Source organism: Teleopsis dalmanni, chromosome X, assembly GCF_002237135.1.
Source record: "Teleopsis dalmanni isolate 2A chromosome X, ASM223713v2, whole genome shotgun sequence".
NCBI classification, from domain to species: domain Eukaryota; kingdom Metazoa; phylum Arthropoda; class Insecta; order Diptera; family Diopsidae; genus Teleopsis; species Teleopsis dalmanni.
Window position 1 is genome coordinate 46537594 of NC_051848.1, and position 19383 is coordinate 46556976.

A 19383-nucleotide genomic window follows, 5' to 3' on the forward strand; every position below is an offset into this window, starting at 1 on the left:
ATGAAACTGCAATTAAAATAATATAATGCATAGGAACCATTGATATGATTGGATGTAAACTATACGTGTACTTATTGATCCTTTGCATATTTTTATTTCTTTGTTATTGTGATGTAAAACAATCCAAAACGCAGTCAGCGTGAAGTGGACCACTACTTCAATCCACCAAAATCTTTCCGAGGTCTAACAGTTTCCTCTCTCGGGTTTCCCCTCAAGCTCAAACGTCTGTATTCTGTTGTCATTTCGTCAATGACCATATGTTTTCATTTATCATCATTAGAATTGTATCACTACTGCTGTTCTTCTTCAAAAATACAAGCTAAGTGATATGTTACTTGTCTAATTGAAACCAAACGCAAGTAATCACTGACAGGTAAATTAAAGTGTAATTCCCTCCTTTCCTAAAGAACTATCACTAAGACAAAAGTCATTGTAAAACAAACCGAGTCTTAAACCATGTTTTTCTAATACAATGTGACGTTTCTGCCACGATACCGTAGCACTAAATGGATTTCACTTCAGATGTACTAGCTGAGTGATATGTTTCTTGTCTAATTGGGACTATATACAGATGTGCACTGACACTTTAGGTGAAGCGCAGTTTCCTTCTTTCCTGAAGATTCATTACTAACACAAAAGTCATTGCAGAATAAACCAACTGCCTGCAGTGATGCTATAGTATTGAGTGGGCTTCGCATCCGATTTGTACTACGTTAGTCTTGTGATCTTATCAGAATCTTCATCTTTTTGAGTTTTTTTTAATATCTCGAGATATTTATGTTTGGTAGCCAGCTTAGCAGTTACAGTTGAAGGATACGGGTATCAGAGGTATAACAATAGTAGAGTAGCATTCCAATTTTGGTAAGCACGTTTTCCAAGTACTTATATGAGTTGCATCACGATGAAACTTAGCCAACTAATGGAGGGAAACATTCTTAAACTGTTAAAGAAATAAATGTTTACTAGATTTTTAAAAACTCCATACAATTCCTTGAATTTTCTATTCTATTATAAATTTCAAGACGACTTTTTTTTTAGATATTGCTCTTGGCTATTCACAGTTCACTTGACTTCTTTAAAAAATAACTTTAAGTTTATTAAAATATCATATTTACTTTGTACTGCAACACAATAAATAGTCTTTTATGTTTGCTTGAGGTCTTCTGCTTCCACTTCTTCTTCTCATTTACATTTTAAGTGAGTTCCAATGGAAAAGTGAAATTTGCATTCTTTTGGTTAGTGATGAATAAAATTTATCGATTTCATTCCGTATTTTCCTAGCGCAAATATTCGCGTACATTCACAATTTTAATTCTTCCACATACGCATGTTTGTGTGTAAGGATCTATTCGCTATATCCTTGTGCTTATGTGTGCATATATGTGTTTGGGTTTTGAACGCGTTTTCCACAATTTAAAGATGTCACCATTTCCGTTATCCGCCTGACTTAGCAACCTCAAACATTATAACCTCAATTTCTTCCAACTGAAATGAAATATCTCTTGAAACATCTGTAATACCTTCTGCTTTTTCCATATGGCAGCACGCAATTTAGTTTACACATTTATACATACGCACACGCACACGCACACTCACATATTCAGCCACATACTCCCATCCACTCCTCTACGGTTAGGAAAGCACACAAATAACCTCTTAAGGATATTGTAACTAACTTAAACACAAAAGATAAACGCACATGAGCGCATTTATAAATGTTCGAGTCGAGTCGAGTCGAGTTGAGTCAAGTCGAGTTTTTTGGAAAAATAAGGATCTGGAGTAACTTCTGTCGTCGCTGGCATTCCGAACTTTGTGCGACGCATATGTCGTATACGAGGTTCGGGTGCGAGTGTGCAGAGTTGCCACAATACATTCCGAATACACATACACATCCTTTATTCCGTACATATCCTTGTATCCTTTTCTCGTTTTATATCATTTTTTATTATTTTTTTCTTCTTTTTCTGGAGTATTTTTGGCATTTAAACTTAACAACTTGTTAGGGAATTGTATAATTTCCTTTATTGCGATTGCGATTGCTGTTGTTGTTATTGTTGTCATTGTGTTTGTTGTCATTGTTATTGTAGTTGTAGTTGTTGTATATTTCATATATAACAAAATGTTTAGCTGCTTTTATTTTTCTTATTACTATTATTATTATTATTATTATTATTATTATTATCCTTGTTGCCGCTGCTGCTTCTGCTGCTGCTTCTTCTGCGTGTTGGGTGTGTGTTTATGTGAGGTCCTGTTTTGTATGATTAAAGTTCTGTTTGTGTATTATCCTTTTAAGTAACGCTTGATTTAATATATTCATGTGTTTGTGTGGCTACGACACAATATGGAGTTGTTACCTGTGTTCTGGTACAATACACTTAATTACATTGTGACCGAAAAGTTTCCGGAAAATTTTAAATAAAACGCAAAATTCTTAATCTTCATCAATATTTATTTATCTCCTAAAATATGCTCTTAGAACAAACACAAATGCCAACGTTTCTTCAATCATCAAAAAAATTTTATAGGCGCTTTCCGGTATGGCTTTGAGTTCCCTCTGCGAATTCTGTTTTACGTCTTCTATGGATTCAAAACGCGTTCCTCTGAGTGGTAATTTGAGGTTGGGAAACAGGAAAAAGTCACACGGTGCAAGATCAGGTGAATACGGTGGCTGTTCGATGGTATTTATTGAATGTTTGGCCTTAAAATCGTTGATAATGTTGAACAAATTGAGGTGAATCGGAACAAGCCGGGCGTTGACACGTCGCATACACAAATTGTCCACCAAAATCAAACGAGCCATCTCACGACCGATGCCTAGCTCTCGTGCTATCTCTCTAACACTCACATGAGGATTTTTGAACACGATTTCCTTTGCCTTTTCAATGTTTTCGTCGGTGGTAGAGGTCGAAGGTCGTCCAGAACGCGGCATGTCTTCGACGGTCGTACGACAGTCCTGAAAGGCTTTGTACCACTCATAAACTTGAGTTTTCGATAAAACTGATTCCCCATAAGCCTTTTGTAGCATTCGCAACGATTCTGCACACGAAATTTCGTTCGAAAAACAAAATTTGATGCAAACTCTTTGTTCAATATTTTTTTCCATTGTTTTTTTCGCAACGCACTACTGAGGTGAACTGGTTTCAACAGCTGCCGTAAACGAACTGTTACAGATCGCGCTCATTTTTGCATAGTAATTAAGGACAGTGCTGCAACAAATAAACTTAAAATATCGAAAAATATACAGCGCGCGAATTTTAAATGAGAATTTCCGAAAGCTTTTCGGTCACAATGTATATGTGAACGTATATATGAGTGTTTCTGAATTATTTGATAAACAATGCCAATGCCATTCCCATCCTTTTATCGGGCATTAAGCAGTTTGTATGAATGTTTTGAAAGAATGAAGATTTCAATTAATTGTGGTTAAAATATGATGTTGCTCCGGCTCATGTCAAGCAGAAAATCGTTGTGATAATAAAACATAGTTTGAATCTTATTGAAAGAGAGTATTACAATATTTGGGTCGGAGGTTATATATCAATTCAAATTTGAGAAGAATTCTTTAAGCACTTATAATAGCTTCTTTAAAACTGAATTAAAATTAAATTAAATTAAATTAAAATTAAATTTTTGATTTTGAACATTTATATTCAATAATAGTTGAATCGTAAGGACAGTACTTAAGATGATTTTTAATAGGGTAATGTTCTACTACTAATAACTGCACAAAAGTAAGTTTAGTAGAGTAAAAAAATACTCTACAATAGAACATATATTCAACGATTGAAGTACTATTATAAAAGTTAATTAATTATAATTAATTAATTAACTTTATTAATTAATTAATAATTGTTAATTTTAATGTCAATACTTTATTAATAATCTTTTAAAAGTTCAATAATAATTTTTTAATAGTTCATTACTACTGTTTACTATTGAGTGTTCCACACATGTCTACATATCATATTATTCTATTTTATATCTATAAGTAATACAAAATGTTCTTATATAGATTATATTTACAAACAATAAATAAAACAAAATCAAAACAAAACGTTCATTAATAATTTTATAATAGTATAATAATGAGATTAATGAAACAATGAATAAGATCTCTCTTCAAATTCTTTAACGATACTAGGAATAATTTTATGATGCCCTAAGAGCAGTTTCAACATGAACCCATATTTAAGAAAATTGCTTATTTTTTCTGTAAGCTGGTAACCTCGTTTCATTGCCCCTTTTCGGAATAGATTATAAGATTTTTGATTTGAAGGTGGTTAAATGTAGTTAGCCAACAAACCATCTAAACTTAGTGTTGCACACATGTCTCCATTTCATATTATTCAATATTATATTCATAAGTAATGCTGAATATTCTTATATAGTCTCTTCTCCGTTATTGGATCGTTATTGAGTACATTTTTTTTCAGAAATTGAAATCGTCTTAGTAATGTTCTGTTTTTTTGCAGCACATCCAATTCTTAAACCATTTTATGTGCACACTTTTCGTGTCGAAGATAATTGGGATTCTTATAAAAGCAATTTTTTTCGTTAAATTTTATATTATGGCTTATTTGTGAACTAGGTGTAAAGAATAATTTAAAAAAAGGTATTGTGTCTTGGATGGGTTCATGATAAATTCCACGCAATAGTCTAAGATACACATAGAGCAAAAAATTTTCAAGCTATTAAAAAACAGTTTCATTTTGAAGTTTTTAACACATTTAATTTAAAAACGAAATACGATCTCTCCTTATTCTTTGATTCTACAAGAAACTGCTTAATTCTCATATATTGTCTTACGGATTAACCGAATTTTATTAATTGAAATAGACAAAATATTTTGTCTGTCGATGAAGGCTATTCTTTTCTGTCTCTTCTTCCTGTACCATCAATACTTTAGTAGAAAATCAAGAAAGCGGTTACTGTGGCGATAAAATCTCTTTGTCCCCTTTTATAGTATTGATAACAGAATTTTAAAAACTCAGTCATGCTGACGATGAAGTATTTGTCTATGGGTTCTTTATCAATACTATAACAGAAAATTGAAAACCCAGTGACTCTGATGGCGAAGTGTCTAATTTTCCGTCTCTTCCTATCCATCTCTTCCACTTCTATTATTAATAATATAAAAAAAAATTAAATAATCTGGGACTCTGACGATGAAGTCTGTTCCTCTCAGTTTCTTCATCCAATAGTTGATGAGGGTAAATACGAGCTAAACCCACTCAAAAATATACAGTTGTTCCCTTTTTTATCCAATGCAAATATTTCCTTGTTTTGAGAATCAATGCAGAGCATGCATCCAGCACTTATCCCTCGGCCTCTTTATCTTCTATCATCAATACGCTAGTAAAAAATTTAAAAACCGGTAACTTTGACCATGATGCATTTTTCTCTTGGTCTCTTCATCTTCTTTTATCAATACTATAACAGAAAATTGAAAATCCAGTGACTCTGATGATGAAGTCTCCATTTTTTCATCTCTTCCTATTCAATTTTCGCTCTTCTATTATTAATAATATAAAAAAAAATTAAATAATCGGTGACTCTGACGATGAAGTCTGTTCCTCTCAGTTTCTTCATCCAATAGTTGATGAGGGTAAATACGAGCTAAACCCGTTCAAAAATACACAGTTGTTCCCTTTTTTATCCAATGCAAATATTTCCTTGTTTTGAGAATCAATGCAGAGCATGCTTCCAGCACTTATCCCTCGGCCTCTTTATCTTCTATCATCAATACGCTAGTAGAAAGTTAAAAAACCGGTGACTCTAAGGATGAAATCTTTTCCTTTCCATCTCCTCTTTCTCTATCGTCAGTTTTCTATTAGAATGAAGATTTAAAAAACGGTGACTCTGACGTTGAACTCATATAAATAACAACCCACTCAAGTCATTTCCAACACAATACGTATCTTTTATTCTATCTGAGTTGATGAATCACCAATTTTTTTTTTTTTTTTTGTAAAATGAAAATCATCGAACAAATTGTTAATTGAACCGAGAAAAATATGAAAAATAAAAAAATAATTGTGTCAAATATAGAATTACTCTTTGCAAGAAACACATTTTTCTTTAAGTATCGAATGTGATTATTTTTGTTTATTCGCAATCAGAAGTACTGATGCAGCTCAACAGGATCAATTTTTGATTCAGATTTCCGTTGTGTCTTCGCAATGCGTAATGTGGATAACGTTTCGAAATCTAATTTCATTTCAAAATGGCTTACACGTACATGTAAAATATCAAAACTCATTTCTGCGTCTACTCGGTGGGAGTTGGAAAGCAACAAATCCTTTTAATAAAGTAATTCATCAAAATGAAAAGCACTTTAATGCATTACCATTAGAAATTCACATCATTCATATTCGCAGGGATCACATTCTGCTCTGCTTATATTTATTTTGCCATTTATTCCATTTGAGAAAAAAATTGGAAAACATTAAACTGATTTGCAATAATTTGTTGTGCCATGAGGAACCCATCAATAATTCGCTCAGTAAGTAGTGTTTTTTCAACGTTTTAGATGCGATGTTGTAGCTCGACTAACCGGCGAAGGATATGCCTCGATTTTGCGAAATGTTAACATATTTTTTATTTTAAAAATTGAATCAAATAAACTGAAAAAGGAAAAATGATAATATTTGTTCCTGCTTATGTGTACCGAATAATATTTTTCTGCTTTCATTCTAGGTTGTAAACTCGCGACGTGAAACGGATGCTGGCGTTTACTGGTGTGAGGCGAAAAACGAGCTGGGAGTGGCACGTAGCAGGAATGCGACTCTGCAAGTTGCCGGTAAGTAAAGAAAATGATACAATTTGCTTTTGCCCTCCAACCATTCTGGTTGCCTTTTTATTTTTTTGTTACTTTTGAAAAGGGTTTCCAAGAAAATAATCAAAAATGCGTACGATATCAGCTATGTAAAGTGGGAGTGGCAGGCGGAATGTTACTTGCGTTACTCCAAGAACAGCCAAGAACAGTCAAGCTAGCCTTCATGTTTTTATAGTGATTTCTTCTTATTTTGTATTTATTTAAATTTTTTTTCCTATACTCATATTGCGTTAGCCTTTTTAACCCTGGTACTACCTTTACATCCACATAACACATGAGCGCATCCACTTGCCGTTGTCCCTCTTGGCATATGATATTGGCTGCCAGTATTCGTTCTGTTTGATTTCCATGTCTATTAGTGTGTAGCTAATTTTTTGAGTTCTGCACTCTTTTTTATTCGCTTTCGCATGGCTTCTTCCGTTAGTCACAGCAAGAAAATGTCTTTAGGGAATTTTCCGATATTTGCATGAAAATCACGGAAAGCACGTCAATTCTGTCTTGTCAGTTATGCAAGACAGCAGGTTAGAGTTGTCATCTTGGTTTACGCAGCGTTCCAACTAAAAACGCTGTGGCGGTGGCGTATTCGCTCTGTGGTTACCAATATTTGATTCGGGGTTTAATCTGTGGTTAACGTGGATAACTAAATGCAATATTAAATTTTATATTTTTACAGACATTTTTCTTGCCGTCGCAAATTGAAAGATTTTTTACACAAACAAGTAACGTTTCAGTCAAAATTTAATAAAGAAATATTTTGTTGAGTTGCTCGGAAAGGGGAGACATTTTCTTACAATTTCACTTTAACAACACAAAAATAAATTTCATTTTTTATAGGTGAAATACATAATTTAAATCTATTTTAGATTTTTTAAATACTTTTAAAATTATTATTTCAAAAAATAGGGAATTTTCTAGAGAAAATATTCTAGGGATTAGGGAAAATTTCATATCCAAAATTTGGTTTACTCTACCAGATAATACCTAATATCCATTACCAATTTTCTTTGTAAATACTAACTGGTTTAGTTGTCCAACAAATCAATAAAACTTCAAACTCCAAAAAGCAATGCGTAACGATGCTTAACTATGCTTCAAATTTGGAAGGGTTAGATACCTACCAAATGCAGTTCAAACTCATATACGACTTATCAAACCCATAAATTAAGCAATAATAATGAACAACAATTATTTTGCAAAATCTCACATAGTTCCGACACGGTCAATCAATTGATCAATCTCTAGCGGTCAATTTCTAACTTTCGATCTTAAAGAATCCCTGTTCCTAAACTAGCAATAGGTTATTCAGATGCTCCTATACTCCAAGACTTCAGTCTTTAAAGTGTTCCTCAGTTAAGGCGGACGAGCAGCAGTGCATCCACGGTGTCACTACAAACCATTATTTACGTTGAAGTAAGCTTTGGTCAGCAAGGCTATCACTCCAACCTACCCTATAGCTACTTTTATTTTTGATATAGATCTTTTAATATTTTACAACTAAAAAAAATGATAAAAGAATTAAGTACTACACATAACATAATTAAATTTTGTGAAACATTTTTCAATAAGGTCAAGCTCATACCGAAAATAAAGTCCAAGTGAAAGTTAAAAAAGTGCTGATATATTTTTTTTTGACACTATATGTTAGCTCTAAAATAGGTGCTGACATTAGCTGTTTTTATGATTCGTTATAGTTTTAATTTTAACCATATATTCATTTCATCAGCCTGAATCTGCAATTATTTTTTGGAAAATATAATTCGGATAGCTCAAACCCTGTTAATTTTCTATTTTAATAGCACCCAAAAAAACGCAAAAACAGAAGTCTGTAACATTCTTTCGTATATTATATATCTAATAAATTTCTAAGATAATTTCTTGGTCCGAAAAATAAAATAAAAAATGAGCAGCAGGTAGAATTAGGTACCTTTTCAATGTTTTCTGTGACTACCCAATATTGCAAAAAAAGTCCATGCAAAAAAAAAATTGAGGTGGAGGAACCCGCAATATTTCAAAGTGGGGTGATTGAAATAATGTACACTAGTATATGTGGAATATACATATAAAATGTTTATAAATATGTGTAATAATTCTACCTTCATCTATTCAAAAGATATGGTTTTTAAAGTTTGATTGTTTTAGAAAGTTTTAGAAAATTTAAGAAATATTTTTTTTGTGAAAAATATAAATTTTTTCATTTTTTCAGTCATATAAAACAGCCTTTTCTACAACCCTATTTTTCTCAGAACTTTCTATAATTTATTACTTTTATTTATACAGTAATACCGTACTATTTTACGAATGTTTTCTACTAAAGCAAGTATATTATTAAAAGTCCTTATCATCCTTAAATAAAAGACATGCATTTATCTCACGCTGCATAGAAAAATTCTCCAAGAGGTAAGGAGATTCTTTTGAACCATTTTTAAAAGGAATGTAACATTTTTCTGAATGCTGTAAATTGACCGTATCTGAAAGCTTATCTCAAAGAGATGACCCAATTTTAGAAAGAAATTTTCATTGAGGGTCTGACTATTATTAGTTCCTTCTTCTTCTGTTACTATATTTCTTTTAGCTATTTTGTTACTTCCTCTTCAGATTTAATTTTTAAAGAATAAAATTTTAGTATTAAATTTTAATTAATTAACACATAGCTAGACTACATTGACACTTAACAGAACGGTGCACAGACCGTTCATCTTAAGACGAATTCAAAAATGTATATCTGTTGAAAAATCCGAATTCATATCCATGTTTAACACAATGGAAAATATAAGAGGGTCTTGTCAGACTCTTATGTTTATTAAAAAGGCTTGGTTTCTTTTTTCAGGGTATAGCGAACAGAATATGTTCTATTGGATAGAGACCTTTCATTTGTACAATATGAAATCTGAAAATGACATTCAGACCCCGATTCCATGTTATTGTAGTATAATTAGTTGCAATGAAAGGACATTCAGTTGGGTGTCTAAATATCACTTTCAAACCCCAACTCCGTGTTATTGCAGTGAAAGGAGTTGCTCATTGTACATTTCGCAGTGTTCAGAAAATCACACCTTCCTAATACACTGTATTTACGGTATTATTTGACTTGAGCTAGTTCTGCTAATATCACAATTAAATTGTTTAGTAAATTCATGAAAACCATGATTACATTAAATGTTGATATTGAATTTTCATAAAATCTTTTAAAATATTTTATTTACAGATAAATTTTATTATTTATTTTTTATTCTTATTTACGTTTTGTTGTTTTCATTTCCACACCTCGTTTTTTCTTGTCCTTTTTATGGAGAAACGACTGTTGCATACATTGCATGACTTCATCTGTGATGTGAAACAATATAGCCAGTGGCAATCTGAACTTGTTATTGGTTCAGATTTCCGTTGTTCGCATTTCTCTAGGAATTTCCCGTTCCTGTCTTTGCCCACAAATAACGTTTTAGTTTCAATTGAGAGTTTCTGCTTCGCTGCCATATTCGTGCTTCAGGTTTCAAATTTGATTTCTGGTATTTAAACATTTTCGTGGGTTTGTTTTCGAGTGTGTCATACACCGTCGTCCCCTGCTTTGCCGACACTGGCTGCTTTATACTTCGAACTTGCCCTCGCATTATACATCCTGACAACCGCGTCGTACCACAGGATAAGCCACTTTTGTTGTCAGCGCTTCGTAAACATTCTTAAAAGCGGGACCAAAACAAAAAAAGATGAAAATTAAAGTTCTGGAATTTTTAAAGGAAGACGAAAAATTAAAGGGAATGTACAAGTCTTCGATTTTACTGTGATTTGGATTTTTAAATTTTTACTATCTTCCGCACTTCACTTTACTTCCATTTAAATTATTGAATTCACTTTTTTCCTTGCTCCAGCTGTCGTGGCTAACCGCACTTCCTCCTGTTTTTGTGCATGTATGAACGCATGCACACGGATCCTAGCTCAGATTTACTGCCAAGAAGCATACCATTTTCATATGAAATGAGCAATTCAAAATTTTATATTTACTCAAGTGCGAATCATGGAATTTCTGGAGTTAAAGACAATTTCCTCTTAAAGCTAAACATTCTTTTTTCGGAGTGGCACGTCCCGTTGGCACCATTTTCGCCGTGCCTTCTCTAGCTAACTTGACTACCTCCGACCGATTATTGTTGCTGTTTTTTGGTAGTACCGGTTTGGCGCTACTGCCGTCACTTTAGCTACAACTCATTGTTGCTGTTGTTGTTGTTTTTCCTTGATTTTGATTAATTTATTGATTGTTGGCGTGTTTCCTGGTACGAATACGCGCACAGCGTCGGGTGCTATCCTTATTTTTGTGAATAATGTGAGCATTTCTTCGTTGATTTATACTTTGTATTAACATTGGTGGTATGCGTGTATGTGTAGATATTGTTATTTTCCATTTTTCCTGCTTATTTCCATTAGGACTTCGAAGTTAGGCATGGAGCGACCGATCTTTTAATACCGCAAATCCTCATTCTGATGTGTTTAAATTTTAGGTGGTCTTTTAATCAATTTGGTGTTCATTTTTTGCTGCTGTTCAGGTGATTTTGATTTATTGTGATTTATGTGCATAGTTTTAAATTGATGATTTTTAGGATTCGACATTAATATGCTCTAGCTTCGAATTATGTCGACGTGCAACATGTATTTATAACGTTGACCTCTGCTATTCGTTCATTGATTGATTTTCATAAATTAATTTATTTGACTTATAGTGCAAATTTGCCCGCCACTCGCAAATCAATTAAAATGATTCAGTGCTTCCTTTTTTAATAGCAGAATTTTTAATCAATCGTGTTGGTTTTAAGTATTCCCATTTGCTCGATAGGAAAACATATATTTCAATTTTCATACGATCAAATTGCCAATTACATTTTGCAGCTTATTTTAATTGCAGGAACTCTTTAAAGTAATTAAAAAAGCGTACTTATTATGGAATAATTACTTAAAAATCCTCTCAATATTATTTAATTGCAGTAAAATTCCATAAATAACTGTCAAAAGACCATTATAATTACAAAAAAATCACTTTATGTTGTGGCATTTAGTCTCGATAACTGATAGGCCGAACTTTTTTAAAAATATCAGAGATGTGAGAGAACCCCTTAATTCTGATAGCTATAGTCTTATGTTCTCTAATATTTATATTTTTTAGTGCAGAAATAAGTATAAGGTTATAGAGTATAACATATGTGTTTAAAATAGGATGAGAACACAAACTATAACACTTAAACAATACGTTTTGTTTTGGCTTTCTTGCAAGAGAGATATCCCGTACCTTTAATTTCGTGATTGCATTATATCAATCAATACTTGTCATGCATAACTGTTAGCAGAGACTATCTGTATAGGAATTGAGAAACAGATCTAAAAGTATATCTTATAAATTTTCCGTATTTCTGTAAGGTCAAGCCCACTACTTTCGAACTGACTTTTTTTCTTACTATATTTTTCCCATCCAACTGTCTCCATTCAACTTTCTCAATTCAGCTGTAGTAATTCAACTCTCTCCATTCAATTCGCTCCATCCAATTCTCTCTATTCAATTTTCTCTATCCAGCTCTTAAAAGACACATCTTTCTATAGTTAGTTTGGCGAAATTAAGATGGAAAACCGAAGATCTGACAGAATATAAAACTACTTCTTTACTGGTTGTAGTCGCCCAATGAAAAGTGAATTCTGAAGTGAACATTAGCACTATAGTAAATGTAGATATAGATACTTTGCAAATATTACATTTTACCATTGTGTTTACTTCCGAATAAAATTGTGAGAGATGCAATAATAAAAGTAAAAAAAGCAACAGGTGTACGTGTCATCCATGCTTTATGGCACAAAGGGTCAGATATAAATTTGTGCGTTCGGTAAGGAAAGTTTTAACCACAGTAAAAAGGAAATGCAAAAAGAGAAATGACAAAATCCTACCAAATGACTTTAGTAAACGAAATTACTATTCAACCCGATGAAGTTGGAAAATGATAAATCATTCGAAATGTTGAAAGGCAATTTAGGGATTCCTATATCTAAAATTGAAGTACACAAAAACTAAGTTTGAGATATAAAAATACTATATTTTTTATTTAAATGAAACTTCAAGTGACTGAAAATAATTATTCGTTTTAAGTAAAACTTAGATATATAAAGCAATTACTTGTCTTTTCTATATTACCGTTTTTATTGCATGGAATATATATGGGAAAGAAGTACATGTATGTTATATGCAAAATTATGTGATAGTAATTGATTGACCATACTGTTATTAAACATATTGTCTAAAATCCATCATGAAACATTTATTAGTACCCTGAAACATTTATTTATTAATATAATTTTAGAACTGCTTGCTAAGAATCGAACCTCGTCATATATAAAACAGAGACTTATTATGTTTTATTATTTAAAAACTTTATTCTTTAATCTTGACGTTATAATTATATATTGTTATCCTTTATGCAATTGTTTAAAACTGAATGAAAAAAAGTTGAAACTCTCTTGGAGTTCTCGGAAAGTATATTGATGTTCCATCTAAGTGAAGTGTATTAAAGCCTTGCATCTGTCAGCAGCGAAATTCGCTCCACAAAACAAATAAATTTATCAGAAACAATTACAATTACAATCAATTTGTATTTTTACTGTCAATTTACTAAGCACACATCATGGTAGAGCACTCGCTGATCCTATTGAGCTTAGAAGTATCAAACGGTGGACACCAGTGCAAAACAACCCAACAAGTATGGAGGGAATAAAGCATTATTTTCAGAGCAAATAACATTTTCCGAGCTGACAATTCTATTTTGAAATGTTGTATTGCTTCGTTATAATTATAAATTTTCTTCTTTTTTTTTATGTTACGATTTTCTTTCCTCTTTCATTTATCAAAAATCAAGAATAAATAAAAGAAAAATGTAAACTCTCGAGACCAATCCAACTTCAATTAATTTTTCTGAAAGCAGCAAAAACTGACCATTATCTGAGAGTACATCTTCATCATCATCATCATCAATAACGTCGTCGTCGTAGCTGTAGTTGTAGTTGTAGTTGTAGTCACTTGTCATTTGCTATTTTTACAATTTTCATTTATTTTATTTTTATGTAATTTTTTATTGAGTTTTGTTCTTCCTCTTTTTCAATTCATTTAATTTCTTTTCTATTTTGTTATATTTTTCCTGCTCATTTCACTTTTTATCAAGTGCGTCTCGTTGAATTTCATTTGCTCGGACAGCTGCTCCTACGATACTATAGGTGGATAGCGAAATCAAAAGTAACATTAAAACTCAAAGCAATCGTACATAGAAAAAGTTGAGTCCAAAGGAGTCAGGCATAGTCATCAGCGACGACAACTCCAACGTCATCGTCATCGTCATCGTCATCATCAGCACTTGCAGTAGTGTCAGTGCAATTGCCAGTTCTTGGCCATCAACGTAGTCCTTTTAGAAGGACTAGTTTTTTTTTTTGTTTTTTAAAGCTACCAACGGACTACCAACTGTACAACTACACAACTGGGTTCAATTGAACCTGGAATAGAAAAGGAAGAAGTACTACGGAACAAATAAGACAGACAAACTTGTACACCGAACTGCAGAGAGACATTATTGTAATTGATTTTTCTGGTGGAAAAATTTAATCATCGAATTTACACTCATTTCGTGTGAATGCTTTTAGTTAAGCATGGAATGATTTCTTACAGTACTGCAGTACTGGATGGATTGCATATAAAACTTTAAGTAGTCGTATGTAACCGTGAAGGAGTGGATATGTACACGTGGGATTTGTTTTTATTTCCACATTAGCAGACAAGCAGATTGTCATACTGACTGACGAATCAGTTAGTTAGTAAACTATTTTACAGCAATAAATAGATTTTTATATTCACATCACCAAAATCTTACGTCCAAAACTAAGAAGCCTCAAGTAATGTATGTCCAAAAAGTGTTTACGTGAATAGCAAAGTTGACGACTTAACCTAACAGCGCCGGAGAAATGCAGTATTAAAGCGACGTGTGAAGCATGTCAGTCACGACAGACCCACTCTTGAGTACGTTGACGTTAATTCAAGTAGACAGGAAGCTTTTCAACTTTAACGCACAGCTTCTGTCAGAGTGAGACCTGCTGGTGGCACTGGCAATGACTACTTACCAGCTCCTTCTTGGCATGGAGGGCACGCATCCACAAGTGAGCAGCAATTAACGTTGATAATTGTATGTAGCGAAGTTTTAAATCGTTTCGATGTTTTCATTGAATTCTCAGCTACACCCTGTATAATGTTGCCCATTTGTTACATCCAATTATAGCAACTTGTTAAAGTCTACAGCAAGAGTTGAAATTGTTGTAATTACTTTTGCTTTTAATCTCTCAACTATTTAAATTCTTCTGGCATTTGTTCTGGATGTGTTGCTGCTGCTGTTGTTGTTCCAGTAATTGAAGTTGTTGCTGCTAATGTTGCCATCGTTGACGGTAACTCAGCAGTAGCTGTCATCATTATTGTTTTATACTGAAAAAGTTTTGACATTAATTAAAACCATTCAATTTAAATCGGCTCATCTAAAACGTAACCCTTTAAATAAAGTTCTTTTTGAATAGTTTGCATAATATTTATATAAGCGATAGTTATATATAAATACTATATAGAACTTAAAATAAAAACTAATCTACAATTTTTTATTTTATTCCCATAAGCCCTTTCAAAAAACAGTTTACATAATATTTGTATTTGGATTGTAATTAGTGCAGTAAAAAGAAATCCATTATTTTTGCTGAAATTAAAGGCTTCTTTACTATAGTTAGCTGAAACACAATGTTTCCTGAATTGTCTTACATCACTTATGGTGTTGACTGAATAGTTTCGGATACGGATTATTTGGGTCCCTGGACATAGGAACAGCCAAGACAACTGTATAGCAGATGAACTAGCAAGACATGGTACGATAGCACAAATTTTTCTGGGCCAGAAATTAGTAAGAAGAGATCGGGGGAATTAATCAACCTATCCCGAGCAAATTTATCCAAGATAGTAGGAACTATTACGGGACACTGCCCGTTGGGAGGACATGCTATGAGGCTCAATATCAGAACCTGCTTACATTGTAGACATTGCATGGAAAATAATGAAGAGAAATCACTAATATACCTTCTGCTACAGTGTCCGCCTTTCGCAAGACATAGACTCTCCTACTTAGGGTCACACTTTTTCAATTCACTAATAGAGCTAGCTCGTGTCAATGGCTTTGTAGCCAGTACCAAATGGTTATAGGGACAGGTGTAAAATTCTTAAGGGTATCACAATGGTCAAAGTGAGTCTTCGGACGATCCCAGTAACCTAACCTAACCTTTTATAGTTAAAATGATTTGACTTCGGTCAAATATGCGCCATTTTGTTCAAAAACTTGTTGCTATTTTGAGAATAATTTCATTACGCTGCTTTTATAGAAGTCTTTGTCCCTATTGGTAATAAATTGAGACAGTCAAATTTCACAATCATCTCGTGAAGCGAATTTTTCACCACAAAAGTCGTCCATCGTACACCATGGACAGGAACAGATGATAATCATCTAGTGCCAGATCTGAATCAAAAAGTGAATGCATAAGAACTTTCTAACCAAGTTCCCGGAACTTTGGGCGAGTCATTAACGATGTCTGTTTCGTGTGGCCTTACGTTGTCCGAGTGGAATAAAATTCTTCCGCTATTGGCGAAAGGTGACCAACAAGTTTCTGGGAGACTAGTTTTTTCAAACACTAGAGGTTCATCTATTTATAATACAGTTAAGAGTTTCGCGTAAATGAGGCGAGCAGCTCATAGTAAATAATTTCCTGCCAGCACATAAAAAGATCTTCCTGACCATCAACCTGTGATTGGTTATCATTTTAGCCACCTCACCACAATTCAACCGGCACCGTTTTCGCTTAACGTTGGCGTAAGTGATCCTAATCCACTTTTTATCATTAGACCCCAACCGCTTCAGAAATTAGTTGAAAATTTGGTTCCTAGGGCTTTTTTGCGTTGATTTGTGGTACCCACAAATTGCTTCTTTTTTATCCAGCCTTATCCAATTGGTGCAAATGATTTTTTGTGATATCTTTAGCTTGCTTACATTACGCTTACGTCGGACACGACAATTTACATGATTTTATCGACATTTTTTACAATTAATCTTTCAATGCGCCGTGCATCGTAATCTTTAACATCGAAATTATAGGAACGCAATCGACGAAACCAAAACTCCACATGATTGACTGTTACAACCGAAAAAAACATTAATCACATTTTCAGCCGCCTGGCGCACATTATCTCCTTTATCAAAGATCACCTTAAGCATGTGGTGTATTTCCTCTTTATTAGTGTCCATCTTTAACGCGCTTTCAAACAAAACTGAGTTGACCTGGTGCCAAACTATCAAAACCCAACGCCATATTTCTAACGCTATCAAGTGTAACCCGATAGGACTTATACAATGCTGGATATAAATAACTAAATCCATTTATTGGACCATAATGGATTTCTTTTTCTACTACACCTAATATTAAACTTGGCTGTAATCTTTCAGTATTTCTCCAAGAAATTAATGAAATTATTCAATTAAGTCCAAATCTCATGGAAAGATATTTAACTTTCCATATCATATAGTATATCTACAAATTGCTTAAAATCTTTTATTTGATAATAACTTGCTACACTATTTGCAATCATGTTGTTTATGCATTTCAGCGTAAAATATCTTGTAGATATCTATATGCTCATGTTTATTCCATTAATTTAAGCACTTTTTTTAATATTTTTTACAGTTTTACGTGATGAGTTCCGACTCGAACCACAGAACACACGTATAGGACAAGGCGATACCGTACTGTTGGAATGTGCTGCACCACGTGGTGTGCCGGAACCGACAGTGACATGGAAAAAAAATGGCCAAAAATTAGATTTGGATGGTTCGAAAAGGATACGCATTGTAGATGGAGGCAATTTGGCAATACAGGATACACGTCAAAATGATGAGGGTCAATATCAATGCATTGCCAAAAATCCTGTAGGTGTGCGAGAATCTGCGGTAGCAACACTAAAAGTTCATGGTAAGCTTTGATTTTTTTAATGCAAAATCCGAAAAACAAAAAATTAAATAGAAAATGCGATATATTTTCAAATTCTAATAAGCTGACATTATTCAACAATTTCAAATCAAATTAACATGATTTGATTTAGTCAAATATGAGCTTCTGCCCTATTAACATAGCCGCAATAGATCTGTTATTTATGATATTAAATCAGTTATACATTCCTTAAGTAAGGCAAAAATATTATTGGAAGAATAGCTATCTCAAAGCAGTAGTAATAATAGGCAGTAGGAAGCAATAGTTTCCAAATAAAAACTATATTATATATTCAAAATTTTTGAGGCAAAATTATTGCCTTTTTATTATAGTTTCAATATTTAGATAGTTCCCCAACATCTTCTTTATAGAGAATACTCATTTAATAGAAAATAACTTTGGATATCAAAAATGCAAAACAGAACTATCGTAAAACTGATATAAATTGACATTCGGTTTTTTTATAGTTACTCTCTGCTAACTACAAATTAGTGAGAAATTAGTGTTTAGTTAGTATCGTTTATTAATAAATATTTATGATTTTTTTTATGCTCAATAGTGAAGCCATTTATCATACGTGGTCCGAACGATCAAACTGTTTTAGAGGGTTCATCAGTAACATTTCCCTGTCGTGTTGGCGGTGATCCAATGCCGGATGTGTTATGGCTACGATCTGCCTCTGGAGGAAATATGCCTTTAGGTAAGTAAATTTATAAGTATATACTTGAGAAATAAGTAAGTATATATTTGATAGAAATGAAAAACTAGAAGAACTATTTTATATGCATTATATGTAGACATCATATGTTTATACTTGCTATTAATTATATGTAGTATATGTAGTATATTGCTTGGTTAACTATAAACTTGTCTTGATATATTAAACAGAAAAATTATCGAATATACTATATACCGGTTAATCAACTTAAAAGTTTAACATTTTTTCTATTCTGCACAACACGTTTATATGTTTTACCTTTAAATAATAGCTTGAAGTGTATAATTAGTGTTATTTAAACTTTCATATTCTACTTCTTAGCTCATTCCTAATTTAATCTAAATTCTTTATAAATAGAAAAAGAATAAAGATGTATACAATCGCCATATCTTCAGTCTCTAGTATTATTATATATCAAATTGACTGCTGACTATATTGCCGAAGAGAAAATAATTATATCTATACTTCATTTTAATATTATAGTACCTCTTTAAGACTGTATGGAGAATTTTATTCAGCTTTAAATAGCAAGCTATAAAATCTTTTCTATATTTACATATTCATATTTCTCTTTTTTCGTACCGTCTCAGTTAAAACGTATAAACCTTTTCAGAGCGCGTCAGTGTTTTAGAGGATCGTAGTCTTCGTTTAGAACGTGTGACAGTAGCAGATGAGGGAGAATACAGCTGCGAAGCTGATAATGTTGTTGGAGAAATAACTGCTACAGGCATCTTAACTGTATTCGGTAGGTTTC

General features: G+C 32.8%; 1 protein-coding gene across 1 annotated transcript in view; it reads left to right on the forward strand.

The window, feature by feature from the left end:
• LOC119688366 (protein sax-3) overlaps window positions 1-19383 on the forward strand; it is a 66663-nt gene that overhangs the window by 32359 nt on the left and 14921 nt on the right. Inside the window, exons 2-5 of the mRNA XM_038103044.1 lie at window positions 6697-6799; window positions 17609-17893; window positions 18471-18611; window positions 19243-19374. Of these exons, the coding sequence (XP_037958972.1) occupies window positions 6697-6799; window positions 17609-17893; window positions 18471-18611; window positions 19243-19374 (661 nt within the window). The remainder of the gene's footprint in view (window positions 1-6696; window positions 6800-17608; window positions 17894-18470; window positions 18612-19242; window positions 19375-19383) is intronic.